Source organism: Mustelus asterias, chromosome 19 (genome assembly GCF_964213995.1).
Source record: "Mustelus asterias chromosome 19, sMusAst1.hap1.1, whole genome shotgun sequence".
Classification (NCBI taxonomy): Eukaryota; Metazoa; Chordata; class Chondrichthyes; order Carcharhiniformes; family Triakidae; genus Mustelus; species Mustelus asterias.
Window position 1 is genome coordinate 5,097,921 of NC_135819.1, and position 27,577 is coordinate 5,125,497.

The 27,577-nt window shown below is 48.9% G+C and overlaps 2 protein-coding genes across 4 annotated transcripts in view; one reads left to right on the forward strand and one right to left on the reverse strand.

Annotated features, from left to right (window-relative positions):
- The window catches only part of LOC144507524 (G-protein coupled receptor 54-like), a 31,487-nt gene extending 19,855 nt beyond the window's left edge, over nucleotides 1–11,632 (forward strand). For all 3 annotated transcript variants that reach the window (XM_078234653.1, XM_078234651.1, XM_078234652.1), the window contains 3 exons: nucleotides 691–826; nucleotides 2,693–2,931; nucleotides 11,282–11,632. In XM_078234653.1, the coding sequence (XP_078090779.1) occupies nucleotides 691–826; nucleotides 2,693–2,931; nucleotides 11,282–11,632 (726 nt within the window). The remainder of the gene's footprint in view (nucleotides 1–690; nucleotides 827–2,692; nucleotides 2,932–11,281) is intronic.
- Nucleotides 1–27,577, reverse strand: part of LOC144507710 (AP-1 complex subunit mu-1-like) — a 387,219-nt gene that overhangs the window by 131,087 nt on the left and 228,555 nt on the right. The window lies entirely within an intron of this gene.

Genomic DNA, 27,577 nt, shown 5'->3' on the forward strand with positions numbered 1-27,577 from the left:
CTAGTCCTTTTCCTAATGGTCTTTAGAAGAGAAGGGGGCAGGTTAGGCCCCATTTGGAGTATTGCGTGCAGTTCTGGTCACCACACTACCAGAAGATTGCGGAAGCTCTGGAGAGAATGCACAGAAGGTTCACCAGGATGTTGCCTGGTCTCGAGGGTGTTGGCTCTGAGGAGAGGTTGAATAAACTAGGATTGTTTTCACTGGAAAGACGGAGGGTGAGGGGAGACCTGATAGAGGTCTACAAAATTATGAGAGGCACAGACAGGGTGGATAGACAGATGTTTCTCCCCAAGAGTGGAAGTGTCAATTACAAGGGGGCACAGGTTCAAGGTGAGAGGGGGGAAGTTTAAGGGAGATGTGCAGGAGGGAGGTTTTTCACGCAGAGAATGGTGGGTGCCTGGAACGCGCTGCCAGAGGAGGTGGTGGAAACAGGCACATTAACAACATTTAAGAGGAATCTGGATGGATACATGAATAGGGAGGGAATGGAGGGATACGGACCGAGTAAGGGCAGAAGTTTTTTTAGTTTAGTTCGGGCATCATGATCGGCACGGGCTTGGAGGGCCGAAGGGCCTGTTCCTGTGCTGTACTGTTCTTTGTTCTAGAGCAGGAGGAAGGCATTTGTAATCTGCAATTTGAACAGCTAATGTGACTTTCCATTCCTCTGCTCCCCCTCCTCTCTCTCTGTAGGTCACCGTCCAGGCCACATGTATCACGCTAACTGCCATGAGCGTGGATCGCTGCTATGCAACTGTTTACCCACTCCGATCCCTGCGGCGCCGTACGCCCAGGCTGGCAATGGCAGTCAGCGTAGCCATCTGGATCGGTGAGTACGACTGAGCTGAAGGAGAACGTCGGCAAACACGGAATCCACAGCAACTCCATGAACATTTTGGTTATAGACTCTGGTGCAAGTACAGGAGAGTGAGGGAGGACAATCCCTCGGGGCACTCTCCATAATACAAAGCAGGATAGGTGGCATCTCGGCAAATATATTCATAGAATCATAGAATCCCTACAGTTGCAGAAGCAGGCCATTCAGCCCATTCTGTCAGCACTGACTCTCTGACAGAGTACCTTATCCAGGCCCTCCCTCCTCTCTATCCCTGAACCCCACACATTTACATAGCCAATCCACTGAACCGGCACATCGTTGGACACCAGGGGGCAATTTAGCATGGCCAATCCACCTAACCTGCACATCTTTGGACACTAAGGGACAATTTAGCATGGCCGATCCACCTAACCTGCATATCTTGGGACACTAAGGAGCAGGTTAGCATGGGCAATCCACCTAACCTGCATATCTTGGGTCACTAAGGGGCAATTTAGCATGGCCAATCCACCTAACCTGCACATCTTTGGTCACTAAGGGGCAATTTAGCATGGCCAATCCACCTAACCTGTAAATCTTTGGACTAAGGGGCAATTTAGCATGGCCAATCCACCTAACCTGCACATCTTTGGTCACTAAGGGGCAATTTAGCATGGCCAATCCATCTAACCTACACATCTTTGGTCACTAAGGGGCAATTTAGCATGGCCAATCCACCTAATCCGCATATCTTGGGACACTAAGGGGCAATTTAGCATGGCCAATCCACCTAACCAGCACGTCTTTCGAACTGAGAGAGGAAATCGGAGCACCCGGAGGCAACCCACGCAGAGACGGTGAGAACGTGCAGACTCTGCACAGACAGTGACCTAAGCCAGGAATCAAACCCGGGTCCTGGTGCTGTGAGGCAGCAGTGCTAACCACTGTGCCACCCGCTGTCACTGTGGTGGATGGACTGAGGGAGGAATTTCTGGAGCTTGGAGCCTCGGTACATCATACACAGTGAAGTAAAAATCTCATATCTCCAGGTGTTAACACTGTGTGAATCACCTCAAGATTAAGGCTTTCATTTTGATTTACAGCAGTGCTGGAACTCCCCAGAGCAGCCCTAGTAAATTGGAAAATTCGTATCATGGTCTCACTGTTGATCTAGAAGCTTCTTCTGATTCATCTTGAACTATTTTTATCCTGAATTCTAATCCTTTCACGTTTTTATTTCTTATTTCATAGAATAGAATCCCTACAGTGCAGAAGGAGGCATTTTGGCCCAGCGAGCCTGCACCACTCCCTGACAGAGTATTTTACCCAGGCCCCATCCCCATCCTATCCTCTTACCCCACATATCTATTCTGCTAATCCCCCTAATCTACACAGTTTTGGACACTAAGGGGCAATTTAGCATGGCCAATCCACCTAACCTACACATCTTTGGACACTAAGGGGCAATTTAGCATGGCCAATCCACCCAACCTGCACATCTTTGGACACTAAGGGACAATTTAGCATGGCCAATCCACCCAACCTGCACATCTTTGGACACTGAGGGGCAATTTAGCATGGCCAATCTACCTAACCCGCACATCTTTGGACACAAAGGGCAATTTAGCACAGCCAATCCACCCAAACTGTGCATCTTTGGACTGTAGGAGGAAACTGGAGGAAACCCACGCAGACATGGGGAGAATGTGCAAATTGCACACGACAGTCGCCCAAGGCCAGGAATCGAACGCGGGTCCTTGGCGCTGTTAGGCAGCAGTGCCAACCACTGGGCCACCGTGCCACACCACAAGGATGTGGGCGTGGGGGGGTGCTTTCTGAATAACTTTTATTTCACTCCTTCTCATCGTTCTTTGGCAGGTTCCTTCATTCTGTCAGTGCCCATGGCGATGTACCACAGAATCGAGTGGGGCTACTGGTACGGGCTGCAGACTTACTGCATCGAGGCGTTCCCCAGCGATTCACAGCAGAAAGCCTTCATTGTGTACACCTTCCTGGCCGTCTACCTTCTCCCCCTGGTCACCATCTGCGTGTGTTACACCATCATGCTGAAACGGGTGGGGCGGCCCATGGTGGAACCCATCGACAGCAACTATCAGGTAAACGAAACATGACTCACATTTATATCGTGCTTTTTATGACACTTTGCCGCAGGAGGCTGTGGAGGCCGGGTCATGGAGTGTCTTTAAGACAGAGATGGATACGTTCTTGATTAATAAGGGGATCAGGGGTTATGGGGAAAAGGCAGGAGAATGGGGATGAGAAAAATATCAGCCATGATTGAATGGTGGAGCAGATTCGATGGGCCGAGTGGCCTAAGTCTGCTCCTATGTCTTATGGTCTTATGGGATGAAAGGATTGACGTACGAGGAGAGTTTCGGCTTGTACTCGCTGGAGTTTAGAAGGGCGAGAAGGATTCTAGGGGCGGCACGGTGGCACAGTGGTTAGCACTGTTGCATCACAGCGCCAGGATCCTGGGTTCAAATCTGGCCTCGGGGTGACTGTCTGTGTGGAGTTTGCACATTCTGCCCATGTCTGTATGGGTTTCCTCTGGGTGTTTCAGTTTCCTCCCACGGTCCAAAAATGCAGGTTAGGTGGATTGGCCACGCCAAATTGCCCCTTAGTGACAGGGGGATTAGCTGGGTAAATATATAGAGTTGCAGGGATAGGGCCTGGGTGGGATTGTTGTCAGTGCCGACTCGATGGACCGAATGGCCTCCTTCTGCACTACAGGGATTCTATGATTCTATGGTCTGATCGATGTATATAAGATACTTGTGGGGAGGTGATGGTCTAGTGGTATTATTGCTGGCCTATTAATCCAACAACACAGCTAATGTTCTGGGGACCCGGGTTCGAATCCTGCAGATGGTAGAATTTGAATTCAATAAAATATATTTTTATCCATTCCTGGGACATGGGCGTCGCTGGCTGGCCAGCATTTATTGCCCATCCCTAGTTGCCCCTTGAGAAGGTGGTGGTGAGCTGCCTTCTTGAATCGCTGCAGTCCGCGTGCTGTGGGTTGACCCACAATGCTGCTCGGGAGGGAATTCCAGGATTTTGACCCAGCGACTGCGAAGGAACGGCCGATATATTTCCAAGTCGGGATGGTGAGTGGCTTGGAGGGGAACTTGCAGGTGGTGGTGTTCCCGTGTATCTGCTGCCCTTCTAGATGGAAGTGGTGGTGGGTTTGGAAGGTGCTGTCTAAGGATCTTTGGTGAGTTGCTGCAGTGCATCTTGTAGATGGTACACACTGCTGCTACTGAGCGCCAGTGGTGGAGGGAGTGGATGTTTGTGGATGTGGTGCCAATCAAGCTTTGTCCTGGATGGTGTCGAGCTTCTTGAGTGTTGTTGGAGCCGCACCCATCCAGGCAAGTGGGGAGTATTCCATCACACTCCTGACTTGGGCCTTGTAGATGGTGGACAGGCTTTGGGGGAGTCAGGAGGTGAGTTACTCACCGCAGGAGTCCCAGCCTCTGACCTGCTCTGGTAGCCACTGTGTTTACGTGGCTGGGTCCCAGTGCAGTTTCTGAGGATGAAGGATGGGTGACAAATGCTGGCTGAGCCAATATGTCCACATTCCAGGAATGAAGAAGAATAAAGTCCCATTTACTCTGGCTGTTAAAGTGATGCTCAGTTTATTGAGTAAGAAGAGAAGTCCTGTGTCTATTTTAAAAATGTGCTCCAGTGTTTAGATGTGGGAGGCGACTGGAAGCGACTGGAAGGGCCACGCTTCACTGGGACACATTTCCTGTCAGAAGCTGGGAATTACATTTTAATTTAATTTGCTGGAACATGCAGAATAGATTTGTTTCTGTCCCAGATTGTAACAGAAATCGTCAGTGACAAATTGTCCCAATTAAAATTCTGTCTCTGACCGATTGCAGAGTTCTGCTCAGCAACTCCCTCTGGTGGTTTCAGTGTGTGTGTGAGAGAGATGTCTGTATTTGTGTGTGTGAGAGAGAGAGAGAGGTGTGTGTGTGGGGCGGGGGGGGGGGGGGGGGGGGCGGGGAGATGTCTGTATGTGTGTGTGTGTGTGGGGGAGATGTCTGTATGAGCGTGTGTGTGTGAGAGATGTCTGTGTGTGTGTGTGAGAGAGGGTGTGTGTGTGTGTGTGAGAGAGAGAGGTGTGTGTGTGTGTGGGGGGAGATGTCTGTATGTGTGTGTGTGGGGGAGATGTCGGTATGTGTGTGTGTGTGTGGGGGAGATGTCTGTATGAGTGTGTGTGGGGGAGATGTCGGTATGTGTGTGTGTGTGTGGGGGAGATGTCTGTATGTGTGTGTGTGTGTGGGGGAGATGTCTGTATGAGCGTGTGTGTGTGAGAGATATCTGTGTGTGTGTGTGAGAGAGGGTGTGTGTGTGTGTGAGAGATATCTGTGTGTGTGTGAGAGAGAGGGTGTGTGTGTGTGTGAGAGATATCTGTGTGTGTGTGAGAGAGAGGGTGTGTGTGTGTGTGAGAGATATCTGTGTGTGTGTGAGAGAGAGGGTGTGTGTGTGTGTGAGAGATATCTGTGTGTGTGTGAGAGAGAGGGTGTGTGTGTGTGTGAGAGAGGGTGTGTGTGTGTGTGAGAGAGGGTGTGTGTGTGTGTGAGAGATATCTGTGTGTGTGTGTGAGAGAGGGTGTGTGTGTGTGTGAGAGAGGGTGTGTGTGTGTGTGAGAGAGGGTGTGTGTGTGTGTGAGAGATATCTGTGTGTGTGTGAGAGAGAGGGTGTGTGTGTGTGTGAGAGAGGGTGTGTGTGTGTGTGAGAGAGGGTGTGTGTGTGTGTGAGAGATATCTGTGTGTGTGTGAGAGAGAGGGTGTGTGTGTGTGTGAGAGAGGGTGTGTGTGTGTGTGAGAGAGGGTGTGTGTGTGTGTGAGAGATATCTGTGTGTGTGTGTGAGAGAGGATGTGTGTGTGTGTGAGAGATATCTGTGTGTGTGTGTGAGAGAGGGTGTGTGTGTGAGAGATATGTGTGTGTGTGTGAGAGAGGGTGTGTGTGTGTGTGAGAGATATCTGTGTGTGTGTGTGAGAGAGGGTGTGTGTGTGAGAGATATGTGTGTGTGTGTGAGAGAGGGTGTGTGTGTGTGTGAGAGATATCTGTGTGTGTGTGTGAGAGAGGGTGTGTGTGTGTGAATCACAGGAGTAGAGCTGCAGACAGTGCCAAAGCAGAGGGGTGGGAGGAGGGAGGGCACAAAGCTGCCCAAAGGTTAAGGGGGAGGGTTTTTTTTAAAACCCTTAAGCTAGTCCCAATTGTCCGCATTTGGCCCATATCCCTCTATACTCATCTTACCCATGTAACTGTCTAAACGCTTTTTAAAAGACAAAATTGTACCCGCCTCTACTGCTACCTCTGGCAGCTCACTCCACCCTCTGAGTGAAGAAATTGTCCCTCTGGACCCTTTTGTATCTCTCCCCTCTCACCTTAAACCTATGCCCTCTAGTTTTAGACTCCCCTACCTTTGGGAAAAGATATTGACTATCTAGCTGATCTGTGCCCCTCATTATTTTATAGACCTCTATAAGATCACCCCTCAGCCTCCTACGCTCCAGAGGAAAAAGTCCCAGTCTATCCAGCCTCTCCTTATAACTCAAATCGTCAGGTCCTGGTAGCATCCTAGTAAATCTTTTCCGCACTCTTTCTAGTTTAATAATATCCTTTCTATAATAGGGTGACCAGAACTGCAGTATTCCGAGTGTGGCCTTACCAATGTCTTGTACAAATTCAACAAGATATCCGAACTCCTGTATTCAATGTTCTGACCAATGAAACCAAGCATGCCGAATGCCTTCTTCACCACTCTATCCACCTGTGATTCCACTTTCAAGGAGCTATGAACATGTACCCCTAGATCTCATTGCTCTGTAACTCTCCCCAACACCCTACCATTAACTGAGTAAGTCCTGCCCTGATTCAATCTATCAAAATGCATCACCTCGCATTTGTCTAAATTAAATTCCATCTGCCATTCGTCAGCCTACTAGCCCAATTGATCAAGATCCCTTTGCAATCGGAGATAACTTTCTTCACTGTCCACTATGCCACCAATCTTGGTGTCATTGGCAAACTTACCAACCATGCCTTCTATATTCTCATCCAAATCATTAATATAAATGACAAATGGACCCAGCACCGATCCCTGAGGCACACCACTGGTCACAGGCCTCCAGTTTGAAAAACAACCCTCCACAACCACTTCTGTCAGGTGACAGAGCAGGCTCGAGGGGCTGAATGACCTTTCCTGTTCCTAATACATACGTTCGGATATTATTCTGGGATGAATGAGATGAAATTGTCTAGCTGCCTTTTATCATTCAAAATTAACTTGCAGACAGAGAGTAGAACGATAGCTGGAGTTGTGTTTGTTACTGATGGAGGTGGGCTGTGTGGACAGGGGAGCATGATGGGCTCACGGTGAATCATTAACCTGCTTTATCCCGCACGTAACTCTCAACAGTCTTTAGAATTAACATCAATCTTGTCCTTTTGTCTGCTTACCTTTTATCCCACTCAATCCTGGTACGTTTGTGTTTTGTGAGGTTTGTAATATTGTTATAAAGTTATGTTGCGGTGTAGGTATTGACAATATATTGTAGCCAGAAGCAGCAAGCAATGGGGTCTCCAGACTCACTAATCACAAAACAACATGCGTGGGTGTGTGTGCGTGTGTGTCTGCGTGTTTGTGTGGGTGTGTGTGTGTGTGTGTCTGCGTGTTTGTGTGGGTGTGTGTGCGTGTGTGTCTGCGTGTTTGTGTGGGGTGTGTGTGTGTGTGTCTGCGTGTTTGTGTGGGTGTGTGTGTGTCTGCGTGTTTGTGTGGGTGTGTGTGCGTATGTGTCTGTGTGTATGTGTGGGTGTACATGCTTATGTGTCTGCGTGTTTGTCTTGGCATACGTGCGTATGTGTCTGTGTGTGTGGGTGTATGTGCGTATGTGTCTGCGTGATTGTCTGGGTGTATGTGCGTATGTGTCTGCGTGTTTGTCTGCGTGTTTGTGTGGGTGTGTGTGCGTATGTGTCTGCGTGTATGTGTGGGTGTACATGCTTATGTGTCTGCGTGTTTGTCTTGGCATACGTGCGTATGTGTCTGTGTGTGTGGGTGTATGTGCGTATGTGTCTGCGTGATTGTCTGGGTGTATGTGCGTATGTGTCTGCGTGTTTGTCTGGGTGTACGTGTGTATGTGTCTGCGTGTTTGTCTGCGTGTACGTGTGTATGTGTCTGCGTGTACGTGCGTATGTGTCTGCGTGTTTGTCTGCGTGTACGTGCGTATGTGTCTGCGTGTACGTGCGTATGTGTCTGCGTGTTTGTCTGCGTGTACGTGTGTATGTGTCTGCGTGTTTGTCTGCGTGTACGTGCGTATGTGTCTGCGTGTTTGTCTGCGTGTACGTGCGTATGTGTCTGCGTGTACGTGCGTGTGTGTCTGCGTGTTTGTCTGCGTGTACGTGCGTATGTGTCTGCGTGTACGTGCGTATGTGTCTGCGTGTTTGTCTGCGTGTACGTGCATATGTGTCTGCGTGTTTGTCTGCGTGTACGTGCGTATGTGTCTGCGTGTTTGTCTGCGTGTACGTGCGTATGTGTCTGCGTGTTTGTCTGCGTGTACGTGCATATGTGCCTGCGTGTTTGTGTGGGTGTGTGTGCGTATGTGTCTGCGTGTTTGTCTTGGCGTACGTGCGTATGTGTCTGCGTGTTTGTGTGGGTGTGTGTGCGTATGTGTCTGCGTGTTTGTCTTGGCGTACGTGCGTATGTGTCTGCGTGTTTGTGTGGGTGTGTGTGCGTATGTGTCTGCGTGTTTGTCTTGGCGTACGTGCGTATGTGTCTGCGTGTTTGTGTGGGTGTGTGTGCGTATGTGTCTGCGTGTTTGTCTTGGCGTACGTGCGTATGTGCCTGCGTGTTTGTGTGGGTGTGTGTGCGTATGTGTCTGCGTGTTTGTCTTGGCGTACGTGCGTATGTGTCTGCGTGTTTGTGTGGATGTACGTGCGTATGTGTCTGCGTGTTTGTGTGGGTGTGTGTGCGTATGTGTCTGCGTGTTTGTCTTGGCGTACATGCGTATGTGTCTGCGTGTTTGTGTGGGTGTGTGTGCGTATGTGTCTGCGTGTTTGTCTTGGCGTACGTGCGTATGTGTCTGTGTGTTTGTGTGGATGTACATGCGTATGTGTCTGCGTGTTTGTCTGGGTGTACGTGCGTATGTGTCTGTGTGTTTGTGTGGGTGTACGTGCGTATGTGTCTGTGTGTTTGTGTGGGTGTACATGCGTATGTGTCTGCGTGTTTGTCTTGGCGTACGTGCGTATGTGTCTGTGTGTTTGTGTGGGTGTACATGCGTATGTGTCTGCGTGTTTGTCTGGGTGTACGTGCATATGTGTCTGCGTGTTTGTCTGCGTGTACGTGCATATGTGCCTGCGTGTTTGTGTGGGTGTGTGTGCGTATGTGTCTGCGTGTTTGTCTTGGCGTACGTGCGTATGTGTCTGTGTGTTTGTGTGGATGTACATGCGTATGTGTCTGCGTGTTTGTCTGGGTGTACGTGCGTATGTGTCTGTGTGTTTGTGTGGGTGTACATGCGTATGTGTCTGCGTGTTTGTGTGGATGTACATGCGTATGTGCCTGCGTGTTTGTCTGGGTGTGTGTGCGTATGTGTCTGCGTGTTTGTCTTGGCGTACGTGCGTATGTGTCTGCGTGTTTGTGTGGATGTACATGCGTATGTGTCTGCGTGTTTGTCTGGGTGTACGTGCGTATGTGTCTGTGTGTTTGTGTGGGTGTACATGCGTATGTGTCTGCGTGTTTGTCTGGGTGTACGTGCGTATGTGCCTGCGTGTTTGTGTGGGTGTGTGTGCGTATGTGTCTGCGTGTTTGTCTTGGCGTACGTGCGTATGTGTCTGTGTGTGTGGGTGTACATGCGTATGTGTCTGCGTGTTTGTCTGGGGGTACGTGCGTATGTGTCTGCGTGTTTGTCTGCGTGTACGTGCATATGTGCCTGCGTGTTTGTGTGGGTGTGTGTGCGTATGTGTCTGCGTGTTTGTCTTGGCGTACGTGCGTATGTGTCTGTGTGTTTGTGTGGATGTACATGCGTATGTGTCTGCGTGTTTGTCTGGGTGTACGTGCGTATGTGTCTGTGTGTTTGTGTGGGTGTACATGCGTATGTGTCTGCGTGTTTGTGTGGATGTACATGCGTATGTGCCTGCGTGTTTGTCTGGGTGTGTGTGCGTATGTGTCTGCGTGTTTGTCTTGGCGTACGTGCGTATGTGTCTGCGTGTTTGTGTGGATGTACATGCGTATGTGTCTGCGTGTTTGTCTGGGTGTACGTGCGTATGTGTCTGTGTGTTTGTGTGGGTGTACATGCGTATGTGTCTGCGTGTTTGTCTGGGTGTACGTGCGTATGTGCCTGCGTGTTTGTGTGGGTGTGTGTGCGTATGTGTCTGCGTGTTTGTCTTGGCGTACGTGCGTTTGTGTCTGTGTGTTTGTGTGGATGTACATGCGTATGTGTCTGCGTGTTTGTCTGGGTGTACGTGCGTATGTGTCTGTGTGTTTGTGTGGGTGTACGTGCGTATGTGTCTGTGTGTTTGTGTGGGTGTACATGCGTATGTGTCTGCGTGTTTGTCTGGGTGTACGTGCGTATGTGTCTGCGTGTTTGTCTGGGTGTACGTGCATATGTGTCTGCGTGTGTGGGTGTACATGCGTGTTTGTGTGGGTGTATGTGCGTATGTGTCTGCGTGTTTGTGTGGGTGTATGTGCATATGTGTCTGTGTGTTTGTGTGGGTGTATGTGCGTATGTGTCTGCGTGTTTGTGTGGGTGTATGTGCATATGTGTCTGCGTGTTTGTGTGGGTGTATGTGCGTATGTGTCTGCGTGTTTGTGTGGGTGTATGTGCATATGTGTCTGCGTGTTTGAGTGGGTGTATGTGCATATGTGTCTGCGTGTTTGTGTGGGAGTATGTGCATATGTGTCTGCGCACTGTGTGGGTGTAGATATGTATGTGTAGGTTAGGTGGATTGCCCATGCGAAATTGCCCCTTAGTGTCTACTCTGTCAGTGAGTCGGTGCAGATTCGATGGGCTGAATGGCCTCCTTCTGCACCGTAGGGATTCTATAGTCCAGTGTGTGTGTGTGTGTGTGAATGTCAATCACAGGAGTAAGGGTGCAGAGGGGTGGGAGGAGGGGGGGCACAAAGCTGCCCAAAGGTTGGGGAGGGGAACGATGGGGAGGGGGGAGCTTGGGGAAATTTAGAGGGTGGAGTTGGGGCAAAGGTTGGATTGGGTTTGGGGTGAAGGTCTATGCCTCTGCTTCCCCTTTACACTTCACCGTTGGCCGTGGAGGATCTTTGATATGCTTTGAGGAAGCAAGGTCAACATTTGAAAGGCCCCATTGAGCAAGAGAAGGTGAGGACAGGAACCGAGTAAATTATTTAAGGAGAATAGTTAGTTGGGACTGATTTTGGTGCATGCAGGAAGCTCCCGTTAATTCTCTCTGTCCCCTCTCTTACAGCAAGTACATCATTTATCAGAGAGGTCGATCGCCATGAGAGCCAAGGTCACCAAGATGGTGGTGGTGATCGTCTTGTTGTTCACCATCTGCTGGGGCCCCATCCAACTCTTCATCCTCTTCCAAGGTTTCTACACAAACTTCCAAGCCAACTACGCCACTTACAAGATTAAGACCTGGGCCCACTGCATGTCATACGCCAACTCCTCGATCAACCCCCTCGTCTACGCCTTTATGGGCGAGAGTTTCAGGAAGTCGTTTAAGAAAGCTTTCCCCTTTATGTTCAAGAAGCGAGTGAGAGACAGCAATGGCTCCAGGAACGCAGAAATGAAGTTTGTCACGGAGGAGTCTTAAGCTCTAAGGAGATGGGCAATCGATTAGAAAGAGAACTGAACAGAGTGAAATTCCTCAACATTAACTCTACACTTCCTTCTTTTGAATCCGTGATCCATGTACAGCTAATCTATGGGCGGCACGGTGGCACAGTGGGTTAGCACTGCTGCCTCACAGTGCCAGGGACCCAAGTTCAATTCCCGGGCTTGGGTCACTGTCTGTGTGGAGCTTGCACGTTCTCCCCATGTCTGCGTGGGTTTCCTCCGGGTGCTCCGGTTTCCTCCCACAGTCCCAAAGACATGCATTGGCCATGCTAAATTCCCCCTCAGTGTACCTGAACAGATGCCTCTCTCTCTCTCTCTCTCTCCCTCATACACACACACACACCTCTCTCTCTCACACACAGACATCTCTCTTTCTCTCTCTCACACACACACGCACAGACATCTCTCTCCCTCTCACACACACACTCAGACATCTCTCTCTCTCTCTCTCTCACACACAGACATCTCTCTCTCACACACACAGGGTGACACAGTGGTTAGCACTGCTGCCTCACAGTGCCAGGGACCCGGGTTCGATTCCCGGCTTGGGTCACTGTCTGTGTGGAGTCTGCACGTTCTCCCCGTGTCTGCGTGGGTTTCCTCCGGGTGCTCTGGTTTCCTCCCACAGTCCGAAAGACGTGCTGGTTAGGTACTAAATTCTCCCTCAGTGTACCCGAACAGGCGCCGGAGTGTGGCGACTAGGGGGATTTTCACAGTAACTTCATTGCAGTGTTAATGTAAGCCTTACTTGTGACACTAATAAATAAACATTAAACTATCTCACTCTCCACCCAACCCAACTGACCTACCTTGGAGCTGACCGAACATCGGGACAGTAAAAAATATTATTTGTGTGATTTTCTTTGAATCTTTCTTGACACCAATGATGATGATTGGTTAAAACAAAAAAGTCTGTTTGATTGACAGTTAAAGTTTAAAGTTTATTTATTAGTGTCACAAATCGGCTTACATTAACACTGCAATGAAGTTACTGTGAAAATCCTCTAGTCGCCACACTCCGGCGCCTGTTCGGGTACACTGAGGGAGAATTTAGCACGGCCAATGCACCTAACCAGCACGTCTTTGGACACTAAGGGGCAATTTAGCATGGCCAATCCATCTAACCTGCACATCTTTGGACACTAAGGGGCAATTTAGCATGGCCAATCCACCTAACCTACACATCTTTGGACACTATGGGGCAATTTAGCATGGCCAATTCACCTAACCTACACATCTTTGGACACTATGGGGCAATTTAGCATGGCCAATCCACCTAACCTACACATCTTTGGACACTATGGGGCAATTTAGCATGGCCAATCCACCTAACCTACACATCTTTGGACACTAAGGGGCAATTTAGCATGGCCAATCAACCTAACTTGCACATCTTTGGACACTAAGGAGCAATTTAGCATGGCCAATCCAGCTAACCCGCACATCTTTGGACACAAAGGAGCAATTTAGCATGGCCAATCCACCTAACCCGCACATCTCTGGACACTATGGAGCAATTTAGCATGGCCAATCCACCTAACCCGCACATCTCTGGACACTATGGAGCAATTTAGCATGGCCAATCCATCTAACCCGCACATCTTTGGACACATTGGAGCAATTTAGCATGGCCAATCCACCTAACTTGCACATCTTTGGACACATTGGAGCAATTTAGCATGGCCAATCCACCTAACCTACACATCTTATTTTAAAAGTGAAGTTTATTTATTAGTGTCACAAGTAGGCTTACATTAACACTGCAATGAAGTTACTGTGAAAATCCCCTAGTTGCCACACTCCGGCGCCTGTTTGGGTACACTGAGGGAGAATTTAGCACGGCCAATGCACCCTAACCAACACATCTTTCAGACTGTGGGAGGAAACCGGAGCATCATTCAATTGGCTTTTCCAACATGTGAAATTGTCAAATATCCTGATCGTTCACCGATTGACGATGGGACTGTTTCTCCACCTGGAGAGTTCCAACGTTCGGAAGTGTAGCAGAATATTCATGTCTCGCCGTCTATTTACTGATCGGTAAAGACACCATCACCTGTACAGCAACAGGAGATTCGAAAGGGATCCCACCAAAATGTCAAGTTGCAAAAGGTGACTGTGTCGCGCCTCCAGTGTTGGAACATGGCTGACCAGCTGGCGAACGTATTTCACAGGCCGTCTTTCCTCTGGGTTCTGCAGTTACAAACGTAACCACGTGTTTCAGGATGGAGATATGTTATCTGCAGGACAAAATCAAAGTGGTCACCATGACAGGCTGTTTGTGAACCAGGAAATTTTGGTAATCCTGTGGAGATTCAGAATGGATATTCTGTGCCAATTGGCGTAGGAAGGCAGCGCGTCACAAGGATGGATGTGTTGGCCAGCTAATGGCTGGAGATTGGGGGCAAAGTCATGTGATGGGATCTCCAGGAATACATTTAGTCATAGTTGGCAACTCTATGACGCCAACTCATCTGTGATGGATCCACGCAATGCAACGTATCGAGGACAGAACAAATTTCAAGCATCTAATTTCCAATATTCACATGAAGTGTGACTGAATGGCCTCTTGATGATGGAGATGGCGGTGTTGGACTGGGGTGGGCACACTCACTTGATGAGGGAGCAGTGCTCCGAAAGCTCGTGATTCCAAATAAACCTGTTGGACTTTAACCGGGTGTTGTGAGACTTCTTACTGGGCGTGACTTCTTGTTATCGTAACCCGCGCTGTGTCACACTTAGTGTGAGATGGGGCTGGGGCAGAAAGCAGAGTGCATTGCGACCTGGGACTTGGGGGATTAGTTGCATGGTTAAAGGATGGGGGAGAGGAGGATGATAAAGATTGATAACAGCTCACATGCAAAAACAGAACATCCCGGAGAATCTCAGCAGGTCCGACAGCATCTGTGAAGAGAGAATAGAGCCTACGTTTCCTGCCTAGATGATCCTTCATCTAGACTCGAAATGTTGTCTCTATTCTCTCTCCACTGCTGAGATTTTCCAGAATTTTCCGATTTTGTTTCAGATTCCAGCATCTGCAGTATTTTGCCATTATCTCAATCACAGTTCATTGGGTATGTTGGGGAGGGGTGGGGAGGAGCAAAAGGATTAGGTACCTTTGAGCTGTGGTTGATGTGACGTAGGATCCTGAGGGGGTCTTGATAGGGTAAATGTGGAGAGGGTTGGGGCGGCACAGTGGTTAGCACTGCTGCCTCACAGCGCCAGGGACCCCGGTTCGATTTCAGCCTTGGGTGACTGTGTGGAGTTTGCACGTTCTCCCCCCGTGTCTGTGTGGGTTTCCTCTGGTTTCCTCCACTGTCCAAAAATGTGCAGGTTAGTGGATTAGCCATTGGAAATTGTCCAAAGGTGTGTAGATTAGGTGGATTGGTCATGGGAAATTACCCCTCCGTGTCCAAAGATGTGCGGGTTAGGTGGATTGGCAGTGTCGGCTTATGATGAAAGTGAGGTGTGGGATAGAGGGAAAGTTGGCCGATTGGATAGGTAACTGGCTGTCTGATCGAAGACAGAGGGTGGTGGTGGATGGAAAATTGACGGACTGGAGGCAGGTTGCTAGCGGAGTGCCACAGGGATCAGTGCTTGGTCCTCTGCTCTTTGTGATTTTTATTAATGACTTAGAGGAGGGGGCTGAAGGGTGGATCAGTAAATTTGCTGATGGTACCAAGATTGGTGGAGTAGTGGATGAGGTGGAGGGCTGTTGTAGACTGCAAAGAGACAAAGATAGGATGCAAAGCTGGGCTGAAAAATGGCAGATGGAGTTTAACCCTGATAAATGTGAGGTGATTCATTTTGGTAGGACAAATTTAAATGTGGATTACAGGGCCAAAGGTAGGGTTCTGAAGACTGTGGAGGAACAGAGAGATCTTGGGGTCCATATCTACAGATCTCTGAAGGTTGCCACTCAAGTGGATAGAGCTGTGAAGAAGGCCTATAGTGTGTTAGCTTTTATTAACAGGGGGTTGGAGTTTAAGAGCCACGGGGTTATGCTGCAACTGTACAGGACCTTGGTGAGACCACATTTGGAATATTGTGTGCAGTTCTGGTCACCTCACTATAAGAAGGATGTGGAAGCATTGGAAAGAGTGCAGAGGAGATTTACCAGGATGCTGCCTGGTTTGGAGGGTAGGTCTTATGAGGAAAGGTTGAGGGAGCTGGGGCTGTTCTCTCTGGAGCGGAGGAGGTTGAGGGGAGACTTAATAGAGGTTTATAAAATGTTGAAGTGGATAGAGTGAACGTTCAAAGACTATTTCCTCAGGTGGATGGAGCTATTACAAGGGGGCATAACTATAGGGTTCATGGTGGGAGATATAGGAAGGATATCAGAGGCAGGTTCTTTACGCAGAGAGTGGTTGGGGTGTGGAATGGACTGCCTGCAGTGATAGTGGAGTCAGACACTTTAGGAACATTTAAGCGGTTATTGGATAGGCACATGGAGCACACCAGGATGATAGGGAGTGGGATAGCTTGATCTTGGTTTCAGATAAAGCTTGGCACAACATCGTGGGCCGAAGGGCCTGTTCTGTGCTGTACTGTTCTATGTTAAATTGACCCTTCATGTCAGGGGGATCAGCAGGATAAATGCTTGAGGTGATAGGAAAAGGGCCCTGGGTGGGATTGTGATCGGTGCAGACTCGATGGGCTGAATGGCCTCCTTCTGCACTGTAGGGATTCTAGGATGTCTTCTCTTGTGGGGGAATCTAGAACTAGGGGGGCACCGGTTAAAAATAAGGGGTCACCCATTTAAAATGGCGACGAGGTGAATTTTGTTCTCTCAGAGGGCGGAGGAGCCTCCGGAAGTCTCTGGAACCTCCTGCCTCAAGAGGTGACGGAAGCAGAGGGTGGAAGTTTCCAGTACCGCCTGCCACGGGAATCGTAGCGGGCGGGGCGGGGCGGGGGGTGGGGGCGCGGACCATGCAAAGGTTCGTTGACCTTGTGTGGGATTATGGGGTTGGAAAATCTCGCCCAGAGTCTTTGGATATTTTTAAGGCAGCGGTGGATAGGTTCTTGATAAGCGAGGAGGTGAAAGGTTATGGGGGGGGGTGTAGGGGGGGTGCAGATTTGAGGTCTCTACCAGAGCAGCTACGGCCTTATGAAATGGCGGAGTGGGCTTGAGGGGCTGAATGGCCTACTCCTGCACCTTGTTTGTGCAGATGTCAGCTGAGGTTGTCAAATCAGAAAAGAACTTACAAAATTAATATTTAAAGTGAATAAAATCATCGTCGATTCAAGGAGAGCCGTTTGGACATGTTTTTTTCCTGATCACTTTGAAATCAATCAGTTATTTTAAGACGTGTACTCAAGTTGTAATTTGAAATAATAGAACAAAGAACAAAGAAAATTACTGCACAGGTAGAGGCCCTTCGGCCCTCCAAGCCTGCACCCACCATGCTGCCCGAATGTCGCCATTTTATGCCTGATGGAATTTCACAAAGAGCAATGGGATTCCCGATAAGAGAAGCCTGGGTATTTAATGGTGTCGGGACACTGGATGGTTCGGTCTTGCTCCATTTCAAACATTGTGGGATCTCGGTTAAACATCTTCATCTCAAAGCACTCACTCATCTACTGCACTGGCACCAGCCTAGATCATGGGTCCAAATCTCTGGAGTGGGGTCTGAACCCTTGACCCTCTGACTTGACCCTTGACTCTCTGACTTATTCTCCCCCCCCCCCCCCCGCCCAAAAACATCTCATATAAATTTACAAAAAAGCCAATTACATGAGTTGATATTCAATTAGGCACAGTGGGTTAGCACTGCTGCCTCATCGCGCCAGGGACCCGGATTCAATTCCGGCCTCATGACTGTCTGCATGTTCTACCCATGTCTGCGTGGGTTTCATCCAGGTGCTCCGGTTTCCTCCCACAGTCCAAAGATGTGTAGGTTAGGTGGATTGGCCATGCTAAATTGCCCCTTAGTGTCCAAAGATGTGCGGGTTCGGTGGATTGGCCATGCTAAATTGTCCCTTAGTGTCCAAAGATGTGCGGGTTCGGTGGATTGGCCATGCTAAATTGTCCCTTAGTGTCCAAAGATGTGCAGGTTAGGTGGATTGGCCATGCTAAATTGTCCCTTAGTGTCCAAAGGTGTGCAGGTTAGATGGATTGGCCATGCTAAATTGCCCCTTAGTGTCCAAAGATGTGTATGTTAGGTGGATTGGCCATAGTAAATTGCCCCTTAGAGTCCAAAGATGTGTGGGTTCGGTGGATTGGCCATATTAAATTGCCCCTTAGAGTCCAAAGACGTGCAGGTTCGGTGGATTGGCCATATTAAATTTCCCTTTAGTGTCCAAAGGATGTGCAGATTATGTGGATTGGCCATGCTAAATTGCCCCTTAGTGTCAGGGGAATTAGTAGGGTATATATGTGGGGTTATGGGAATAGGGCCTGGGTGGGATTGTTGTCAGTGCAGGCTTGATGGGCTGAATGGCCTCCTTTTAGGCTGTAGGGATTCTTTGGTTCTAAGGTGTGAACCAAAACAGTTTCTTCTGATACTGTACATTATGACATTTACAATTACATTTAATATTCACAATATTCATAACATGTCAAACGTACATCCTCATGGATTTTACCCAGTTTCCGGCTCCTTGATTCACCATGGCGGAAAGGCCATACACCAAGGTCTTTGTGTGGCGGCTTCCACAAGCTTTAGTGGAACTTTCAGTGAGGGTAGTCCTGGGAGTTGGAATGTGCCGTTTCTGAAATCCTTGGTCATGGGCAAGTCTTTGCAATGGAAGACGGGCAGGTTTTGGACAGATCAAAGAGCGTCTCACACTGGTTGATGGTCTTCCAGCCAAAGTTGATGTTCACCTCGACCTGGGAGATTAAGGGCGGCACGGTGGCACAGTGGTTAGCACTGCTGCCTCACAGCGCCAGGGACCCAGGTTCGATTCCCGGCTCGGGTCACTGTCTGTGTGGAGTTTGCATGTTCTTCCCGTGTCTGCGTGGGTTTCCTCCGGGTGCTCCGGTTTCCTCACACAGTCCAATGATGTGCGGGTTAGGTGGATTGGCCGTGCTAAATTGCCCCTTAGTGTCAGGGGGATTCGCAGGGTAAATATGTGGGGTTACGGGGATGGGGCCTGGGTGCAGACTCGATGGGCTGAATGGCCTCCTTCTGCACTGCAGGGATTCTATGATTCTAAACATGTTTTTTTACTTCCACAGTGAAGTCTTTCCACTGTATTTGATTACCAGGTTCCCTCAGCAGAGGTCACTGTTGAGCAAGGTCAACTCCACAGGCCTCAGACACTGAGGAGATAGTCACTGTCACCGACATTGAGAAATACAACACAACCTTGTTATCACTAATTCTACCGATGTGCTTATAATGCCCCATGTTTAACTCCAGTGTAATCTGCAGAATACACTCAAACCCTGTTATTATCTACTTTCCAATTATTCTCAATAAGAATCACTACAGTGCAGAAGGAGGCCATTCGGCCCATCGAGCCTGCACTGACAACAATCCCACCCAGGTCCTATCCCCATAACCCTGACATATTTACCCTCCTAATTCCCCCTGACACGAAGGGACAATTTAGCATGGCCAATTCCCCCTAACCTGCACATCTTTGGACACTAAGGGGCAATTTAGCATAGCCAATCCACCTAACCTACACATCTTTTGGGCTGTGGGAGGAAATCCATGCAGACATGGGGAGAACGTGCAGACTCCACACAGACAGTGACCCAAGCCGGGATTCGAACCCAGGCCCCTGGCGCTGTGAGGTAGCAGTGCTAACCACTGTGCCACCGTGCCGCCCCATTAAATGTATTTAATCTTATTCAGGGTTCCATGGTTAGTGAACAAGCCCGATTTCAATCTTGAGACCCACTGAGATGAAGGAGGGCCACTCACTAACGAGCCTAGGTTGCCCTTCACCGCTCGGGAACAGAGGGTAGGTTAGACTTCCCTCAAGTGGCCAACCATGGAACTGCAACACTGATAACCAGCATTTCATAAGACCCTGGTTTTTGTTCTGTGCTCAGAATGGGTCGCTCATTCTGACAACACACCTGGTCTCAATTCCCTGAGCCATGGAGGGTGGACATCAGGTAGGATTCCTCATCCTGATCCAGTGACGGTTACTGGAATGTGTATCCATAGAGGACTAGAACACAGAAACAGGCCCTTCAGCCCATCGTATCTGCGCCAGTCAAAGACAAACCACCCAACTATTCTAATCCCATTTTGCAGTGCTGGGCCCATAGCCTTGTATACCCTGGCATCACAAGTGCACATCTAAATATTTCTTAATTCTTCTAAATACAACGCCTCTACTTCCTCAGAACACTAAGGAAATTAGACGCATCTCACCATACGACTCTCACCAACTTTTACAGATGCACCATAGAAAGCATTCTTTCTGGCTGTATCACAGCTTGGTATGGCTCCTGCTCTGCCCAAAACCACAAGGAACTACAAAAGGTCGTGAATGTAGCCCAATCCATCACGCAAACCAGCCTCCCATCCATTGACTCTGTCTACACTTCCCGCTGCCTCGGGAAAGCAGCCGGCATAATTAAGGACCCCACGCACCCCGGACATTCTCTCTTCCACCTTTTTCCTTTGGGAAAAAGATACAAAAGTCTAAGGTCTCGTACCAACCGACTCAAGAACAGCTTCTTCCCTGCTGCTGTCAGACTTTTGAATGGACCTACCTCGCATTAAGTTGATCTTTCTCTACACCCTAGCTATGGCTGTAACACTACATTCTGCACTCTCTCCTTTCCTTCTCTATGAATTATAGAATCCTACAGTGCAAAAGGAGGCCATCAGGCCCATTAAGTCTGCACTGACCACAATCCCACCCAGGCCCTATCCCCGTAATCCCATGCATTTACATTAGCTAGTCCCCCTGACACTAAGGGGCAATTTAGCACGGCCAATCCACCTAATCCTCACATCTTTGGACTGTGGGAGGAAACCGGAGCACCCGGAGAAAACCCACGCAGACACGGGGAGAACGTGCAAACTCCACACAGACAGTGACCCAAGCCGGGAATCGAACCTGGGTCCCTGGCGCTGTGAGGCAGCAGTGCCAATCCACCGTGCCACCTGGTATTCTTTGTATAGCGCGCAAGAAACAATACTTTTCACTGTATACTAACACATGTGACAATAATAAATCAAATCAAATCAAAAATCAAATCAAATTCTCCGATGTTGCGAGGGTCGCTGCCTCCACCACCCCTTCGGACAGTGAGTTGAAGACTCCCACCACCCTCGGGGAATCTAAATCACAGGGGCACAGTCTCAGTAAATGGAGGCCGATCATTTTGGACTGAGATGAGGAAAAATTATTTCACTCAGAGGGTTGTGAATCTTTGGAATTCTCTACCTCAGAGAGTGGAGGATGCTGCATTGTTGAATATAGTTAAGGCTGTGGGATGGACGGATATTTGTTCCCTCCGGGAATCAAGGGGAATGGGGAGCGGGCAGGAAAGTGGAGTGGAAGCCCAGGATCAGCCCTGATCATATTGGGGGAAAAGGCTTGATAGGCTGAGTGGTCTATTTGTGTTCCTACTCCTTGTGCTCTTATGTTCGAACGAGGCGATCCACGGGGTGGCACGGTGGTTAGCGCTGCTGCCTCACAGCGCCAGGGACCCGGGTTCAATTCCGGCTTCGGGTCACTGTCTGTGTGGAGTTTGCACATTCTCCCCGTGTCTGTGTGGGTTTCCTCCGGGTGCTCCGGTTTCCTCCCACACTCCAAAGATGTGCAGGTTAGGTAGATTGGCCATGCTAAATTGCCCCAGAGTGTCCAAAGATGTGCAGGTTAGGTGGATTGGCCATGATAAATTGCCCCTTAGTCTCCAAAGATGTGTAGGTTAGCTGGATTGGCCATGCTAAATTGCCCCTTAGTGTCCAAAGATGTGTAGATTAGGTGGATTGGCCATGATAAATTGCCCCTTAGTATCCAAGATGTACAGGTTAGCTGGATTGGCCATGCTAAATTGCCCCTAAGTGCCCAAAGATGTGCAGGTTTGGTGGATTGGCCATGCTAAATTGCACCTTAGTGGCCAAAGATGTGCAGGTTAGGTGGATTGGCCATGCTAAATTGCCCCTTAGTATCCAAGATGTACAGATTAGGTGGATTGGCCATGCTAAATTGCCCCAGAGTGTCCAAAGATGTGCAGGTTTGGTGGATTGGCCATGCTAAATTGCACCTTAGTGGCCAAAGATGTGCAGGTTAGGTGGATTGGCCATGCTAAATTGCCCCTTAGTATCCAAGATGTACAGGTTAGGTGGATTGGCCATGCTAAATTGCCCCTTAGTGTCGGGGAGATTAGCAGGGTAAATATGTGGGGTTACAAGGATAGGGCCTGGGTGGGATTGTGGTCGTTGCAGACGCGATGGGCTGAATGGCCTCCTTCTGCACTGTAGAGAATCTATGATCTCCGACAATAATTATAGAAAATCGGCGGCCAATTGAATTAAGCTGGTCCACTGAATCAGAGAGAGAGGAAATGACTGCCAGGCTTGACTTGGAGTCAAATATTCAATGAGCTCCCTGTAACAGTAGTATCTCGCTTCCCTCCTCGAAGCGTGCTTCCTGCCTGATGCTTATTTTCTCCCTGTTTATTTGTGCTCTGTTCTGTGGTATTTTTGGCTCCGTCTTTCCCTCCCCAGAATTACTTTCAGCTGCGCGTTAGTGTGCACCCTACCACCAGCCTTTTCCCTTATCTGAGTCTTCGTTTTAATTTCGGTTATCTGTCTGCTGTTTGCCCGTTTAAAATTCTCCACGGGGGCGGGGAGGAGGGGGGGGTGCGATATCGTAATTCAGACATGGATCGGTCCGGTCGCCAACCCATCTACCATCTCACTTGATGAACGGTACCTCTGACAGTCCTGCACTCCCCCAGTACCGCACCGTGACCTCTCAACTTAAGTCGAGTGTACGAGATGTTCGAGGCAAGTTTTTTTACACAGAGATGTACGAGGCATGGACAGAGTGGATAGTCAGAAGCTTTTTCCCCAGGGTGGAAGAGTCCATTACCAGGGGGGCGCAGGTTTAAGTTGCGAGGGGCAAGGTTTAAAGGAGATGTACGAGGCAGATTTTTTACACAGAGGGTGGTGGGTGCCTGGAACTCGCTGCCGGGGGAGGGAGTGGAAGCGGATACGATAGTGAGTTTTAAGGGGCGTCTGGACAAATACATGAATAGGATGGGGATAGAGGGATACGGTCCCCAGAAGGGTAGGGGGTTTTAGTTAAGTTGGGCAGCATGGTCGGTGCAGGCTTGGAGGGCCAAAGGGCCTGTTCCTGTGCTGTAATTTTCTTTGTTCTTTGTTCTTTGAGTGTTTGGGGTGGAAACTGAGAACAACTTTTATCTGTGAGGCAGAAGGGGGACCCACAGAGTCAGACCTGGTGGGGGTGAAATGCTTGAAGAAGAATAATTAGATCATAATTAAATCTTAATTCACTTCAGTTGGATAGAGTGGAGGAGTTGGGTCTGTTCCCCTTGGAGGGGAGAAGGTTGTTCTTTTTTTTATTCATTCGTGGGCGTCACTGGTTGGCCAGCATTTATTGCCCATCCCTAGTTGCCCTTGTTCAGAGGACAGTCGAGAGTCAACCACATTGCTGTGGCTCTGGAGTCACATGTAGGCCAGACCGGGTAAGGATGGCAGATTTCCTTCCCTAAAGGGCATTAGTGAACCAGATGGGTTTTTCCGACAATGGTTTCATGGTCATCAGTATGTGAGGAATAAAAGAATGACCAGGGTGAGGTTAGGGCCGGTTAAGGACAGTAGTGGGAACTTGTGTATGGAGTCAGTAGAGATAGGCGAGGTGATGAATGAATACTTTTCTTCAGTGTTCACCAAGGAGAGGGGCCATGTTTTTGAGGAAGAGAAGGTGTTACAGGCTAATAGGCTGGAGGAAGTAGATGTTCGGAGGGAGGATGTACTGGCAGTTTTGAATAAACTGAAGGTCGATAAGTCCCCTGGGCCTGATGAAATATATCCTAGGATTCTTTGGGAGGCAAGGGATGAGATTGCAGAGCCTTTGGCTTTGATCTTTGGGTCCTCACTGTCCACGGGGATGGTGCCAGAGGACTGGAGAGTGGCGAATGTTGTTCATCTGTTTAAGAAAGGGAATAGAAATGACCCTGGTAATTATAGACCGGTTAGTCTTACTTCGGTGGTTGGTAAATTGATGGAAAAGGTCCTTGGGGATGGGATTTACGACCATTTAGAAAGATGCGGATTAATCCGGGATAGTCAGCACGGATTTGTGAAGGGCAAGTCGTGCCTCACAAATTTGATTGAATTTTTTGAGGAGGTAACTAAGTGTGTTGATGAAGGTAGGGCAGTTGATGCCATATACATGGATTTTAGTAAGGCGTTTGATAAGGTCCCCCATGGTCGGCTTATGATGAAAGTAAGGAGGTGTGGGATAGAGGGAAAGTTGGCTGATTGGATAGGTAACTGGCTATCTGATCGAAGACAGAGGGTGGTGGTGGATGGAAAATTTTCGGACTGGAGGCAGGTTGCTAGCGGAGTGCCACAGGGATCAGTGCTTGGTCCTCTGCTCTTTGCGATTTTTATTAATGACTTAGAGGAGGGGGCTGAAGGGTGGATCAGTAAATTTGCTGATGACACCAAGATTGGTGGAGTAGTGGATGAGGTGGAGGGCTGTTGTAGGCTGCAAAGAGACATAGAGCGGAGGAGGCTGAGGGGAGACTTAATAGAGGTTTATAAAATGATGAAGGGGATAGATAGAGTGAACGTTCAAAGACTATTTCCTCGGGTGGATGGAGCTATTATAAGGGGGGATAACTATAGGGTTCGTGGTGGGAGATACAGGAAGGATATCAGAGGTAGGTTCTTTACGCAGAGAGTGGTTGGGGTGTGGAATGGACTGCCTGCAGTGATAGTGGAGTCAGACACTTTAGGAACATTTAAGCGGTTATTGGATAGGCACATGGAGCACACCAGGATGATAGGGAGTGGGATAGCTTGATCTTGGTTTCAAGCTTGGCAAAACATCGTGGGCCGAAGGGCCTGTTCTGTGCTGTACTGTTCTATGTTCTAGTAGATTCTTAATTCCAGATATTATTTATTGAATTCAAATTCCAGCATCTGCCGTGGCGGGATTCAAACCCGGGTCCCCAGAACATTAGCTGAGTTTCTGGATTAATAGTCTAGTGATAATACCACTAGGCCATTGCCTGTTTAAAGTTAAAAGTTTTATTTATTTGTCACAAGTAGGCTTACATTAACACTGCAATGAAGTTACTGTCAAAATCCTCTAGTCGCCACACTCCAGCGCCTGTTCAGGTACAATGCACCCTAACCAGCACATCTTTCGGACTGTGGGAGGAAACCGGAGCACCCGGAGGAAATCCACGCAGACACGGGGAGAACGTGCAGACTCCACACAGACAGTAACCCAAGCCGTGGTTAGCACTGCTGCCTCACAGCGCCAGGGGCCCGGGTTCGATTCCCGGCTTGGGTCACTGTCTGTATGGAGTCTGCACATTCTCTCCCGTGTCTGCGTGTGTTTCCTCCAGGTGCTCCGGTTTCCTCCCACAGTCTGAAAGACGTGCTGGCTAAGGTGTATTGGCCGTGCTAAATTCTCCCTCAGTGTACCCGAACAGGCGCCAGAGTGTGGCGACTCGGGGATTTTCACAGTAACTTCATTGCAGTGTTAATGTAAGCCTACTTGTGATTAATAAATAATAAATAAACAAGTAGCCCATGCCGTAAGAAATCTAGGCCGGACAGAATATTTGCGGCTGCTTTATCAGTAGCCTAGAAAATGGCGGAACTCATTAAATTTATGCCTCTGACATTTCACAGTCACAAGAACTTAAGAAATAGGAGCAGGAGTAAGCCATATGACCTTCCAGTTTGCTCCAGCCATTGAACATGACTATGGGATCCTGTGTATAGTTTGCTTCAGTTAAAAGACTTCATTTTAAGATATTTCTGCCTCTGTAACTAACTATGCTTTAAAGCTAACTTAGCCACATTTTAAAACTCAGCTTGGAAAGTTGACTGCATTCTTTGAAAGTAATTCTGCAAGCAAGACTTTCTCATAAGCCAAAACAGAAGTTTTCATGGCCACACAGCTGCCAGTTGTTTATGAAAGTTAGAGACTGTGTGTGCCCAGCAATTTCAATAACATAGATAAGAATTCAGATTTATTTAAAGTTTATTTATTAATTAGTCACAAGCAGGCTTACATTAACACTGCAATGAAGTTACAGTGAAAATTCCTTAGTCGCCACACTCCGGTGCCTGTTTGGGTACACTGAGGGAGAATTTAGCATGGCCAATCCACCTAATCTGTACACCTTTGGATACTAAGGGGCAATTTAGCATGGCTAATCCATCTGACCTGCACACCTTTGGATAATAAGGGGCAATTTAGCATGGCTAATCCATCTAACCTTCACACCTTTGGACACTAAGGGGCAATTTAGCATGGCTAATCCATCTAACCTGCACACCTTTGGACACTAAGGGGCAATTTAGCATGGCCAATCCACGTAACACACACATCTTTGGATTGTGGGAGGAAACCAGAGCACCCGGTGGAAACCCACGCAGACACGGGGAGAACATGCAGACTCCACACAGACAGTGACCCAAGCCGGGAATCGAACCCGGGTCCCGCCATCCAGTGACGCCCATGTCCCACGAATGAATATAATATTTAAAAAAGGCTGATCTGGTTCCTGCTCGCATTAATCCGGGAGCGATGGGTGGGGTGAGGTTTTGCGTTGGCACGGCACGTGCTAAACCCCTCACCCGCGATTCTCCGGCCCCGCTCCGTTCTAACGTGTTCTGCGCCGGGCGTGACGTGGCTGGAAAACCACGGCCTACATCCCCCCATCTCTCTTCGTGAGGTGTTCAGTTAGTAGAACGCAGTCTTATTTCTGGGCAATTCTTTTGCGATAAACTCTGTCCGCCTCACATAAGGAAGAGTTTTTCTGGAGTGAGTCACAGCGCTATTGCCTGGAAATCTGGCCTCTGTTAGAACCCCCAGGCCTCGCAAAAATCTGGCCTTCTACCGAGTCGAGTAAACAACTCAAGTACAATTTCTAGAGCCCTTTCCCAAAAGACAAAGAACTTGATTGATCTTACTAGCTCCAGCCTGTCGTGATACATCTGCTGATGTGTTCCAGATGTTATCAGCTACGACATTATTGCATCTGTTTCATTTTAGGCCAGGATGGGTTGCCGCAGGCGTCCATTTTTAAAAGGCTCACATTCCTGTAGCGCCTTTCGCTAACATTGGGCCATCCCGAGATAACCTTTGACCTACAGTCACTGCTGTAAGGGGGGAAAGTTGCCAATTCGCACACAGCAAGCTCCCACAAAATGGCGGCCAGGCAAAGGCCGGGATTTTCCATGCGGCGGGTCAGCCGAAAGACTTTCGGTGGGACTGGAAAACCTTGACTGAGGACGGGGCTGGAAAATCCTGGCCCACGTCCATTCTCTGATGTGAGGTTGAGGGGTGAATGTTGGCCAGGGTTCCTTATCAAATAGGGCCTGGTGATCTTTTCGATCTATGGGGTGGGATAAGGTGAGGGAGAAAGGGACTGGATGAGATACTCTGTCAGAGAGTCAGTGGGCAGAGTTGATGGGCTGAATGGCCTCCTTCTGCACAGTTAGGGATTCTACCTGTGAGGGCAAGCTGGGTTTCAATTTAAAGTCACATGCTCAAGACAGAAACTCCGACAGCCCTGCGCTCCCTCAGTATTCCATCGAAGGGTTAGCCCGTAGCTCTCTGCAAGGCTTCAATTGGCACGGTGGCACAGTGGTTAGCACTGCTGCCTCAGAGCGCCAGGGACCCGGGTTCGATTCCCGATTTGGGTCACTGTCTGTGTGGAGTTTGCACGTTCTCCCTGTGTCTGCGTGGGTTTCCTCCGGGTGCTCCGGTTTCCTCCCACAGTCTGAAA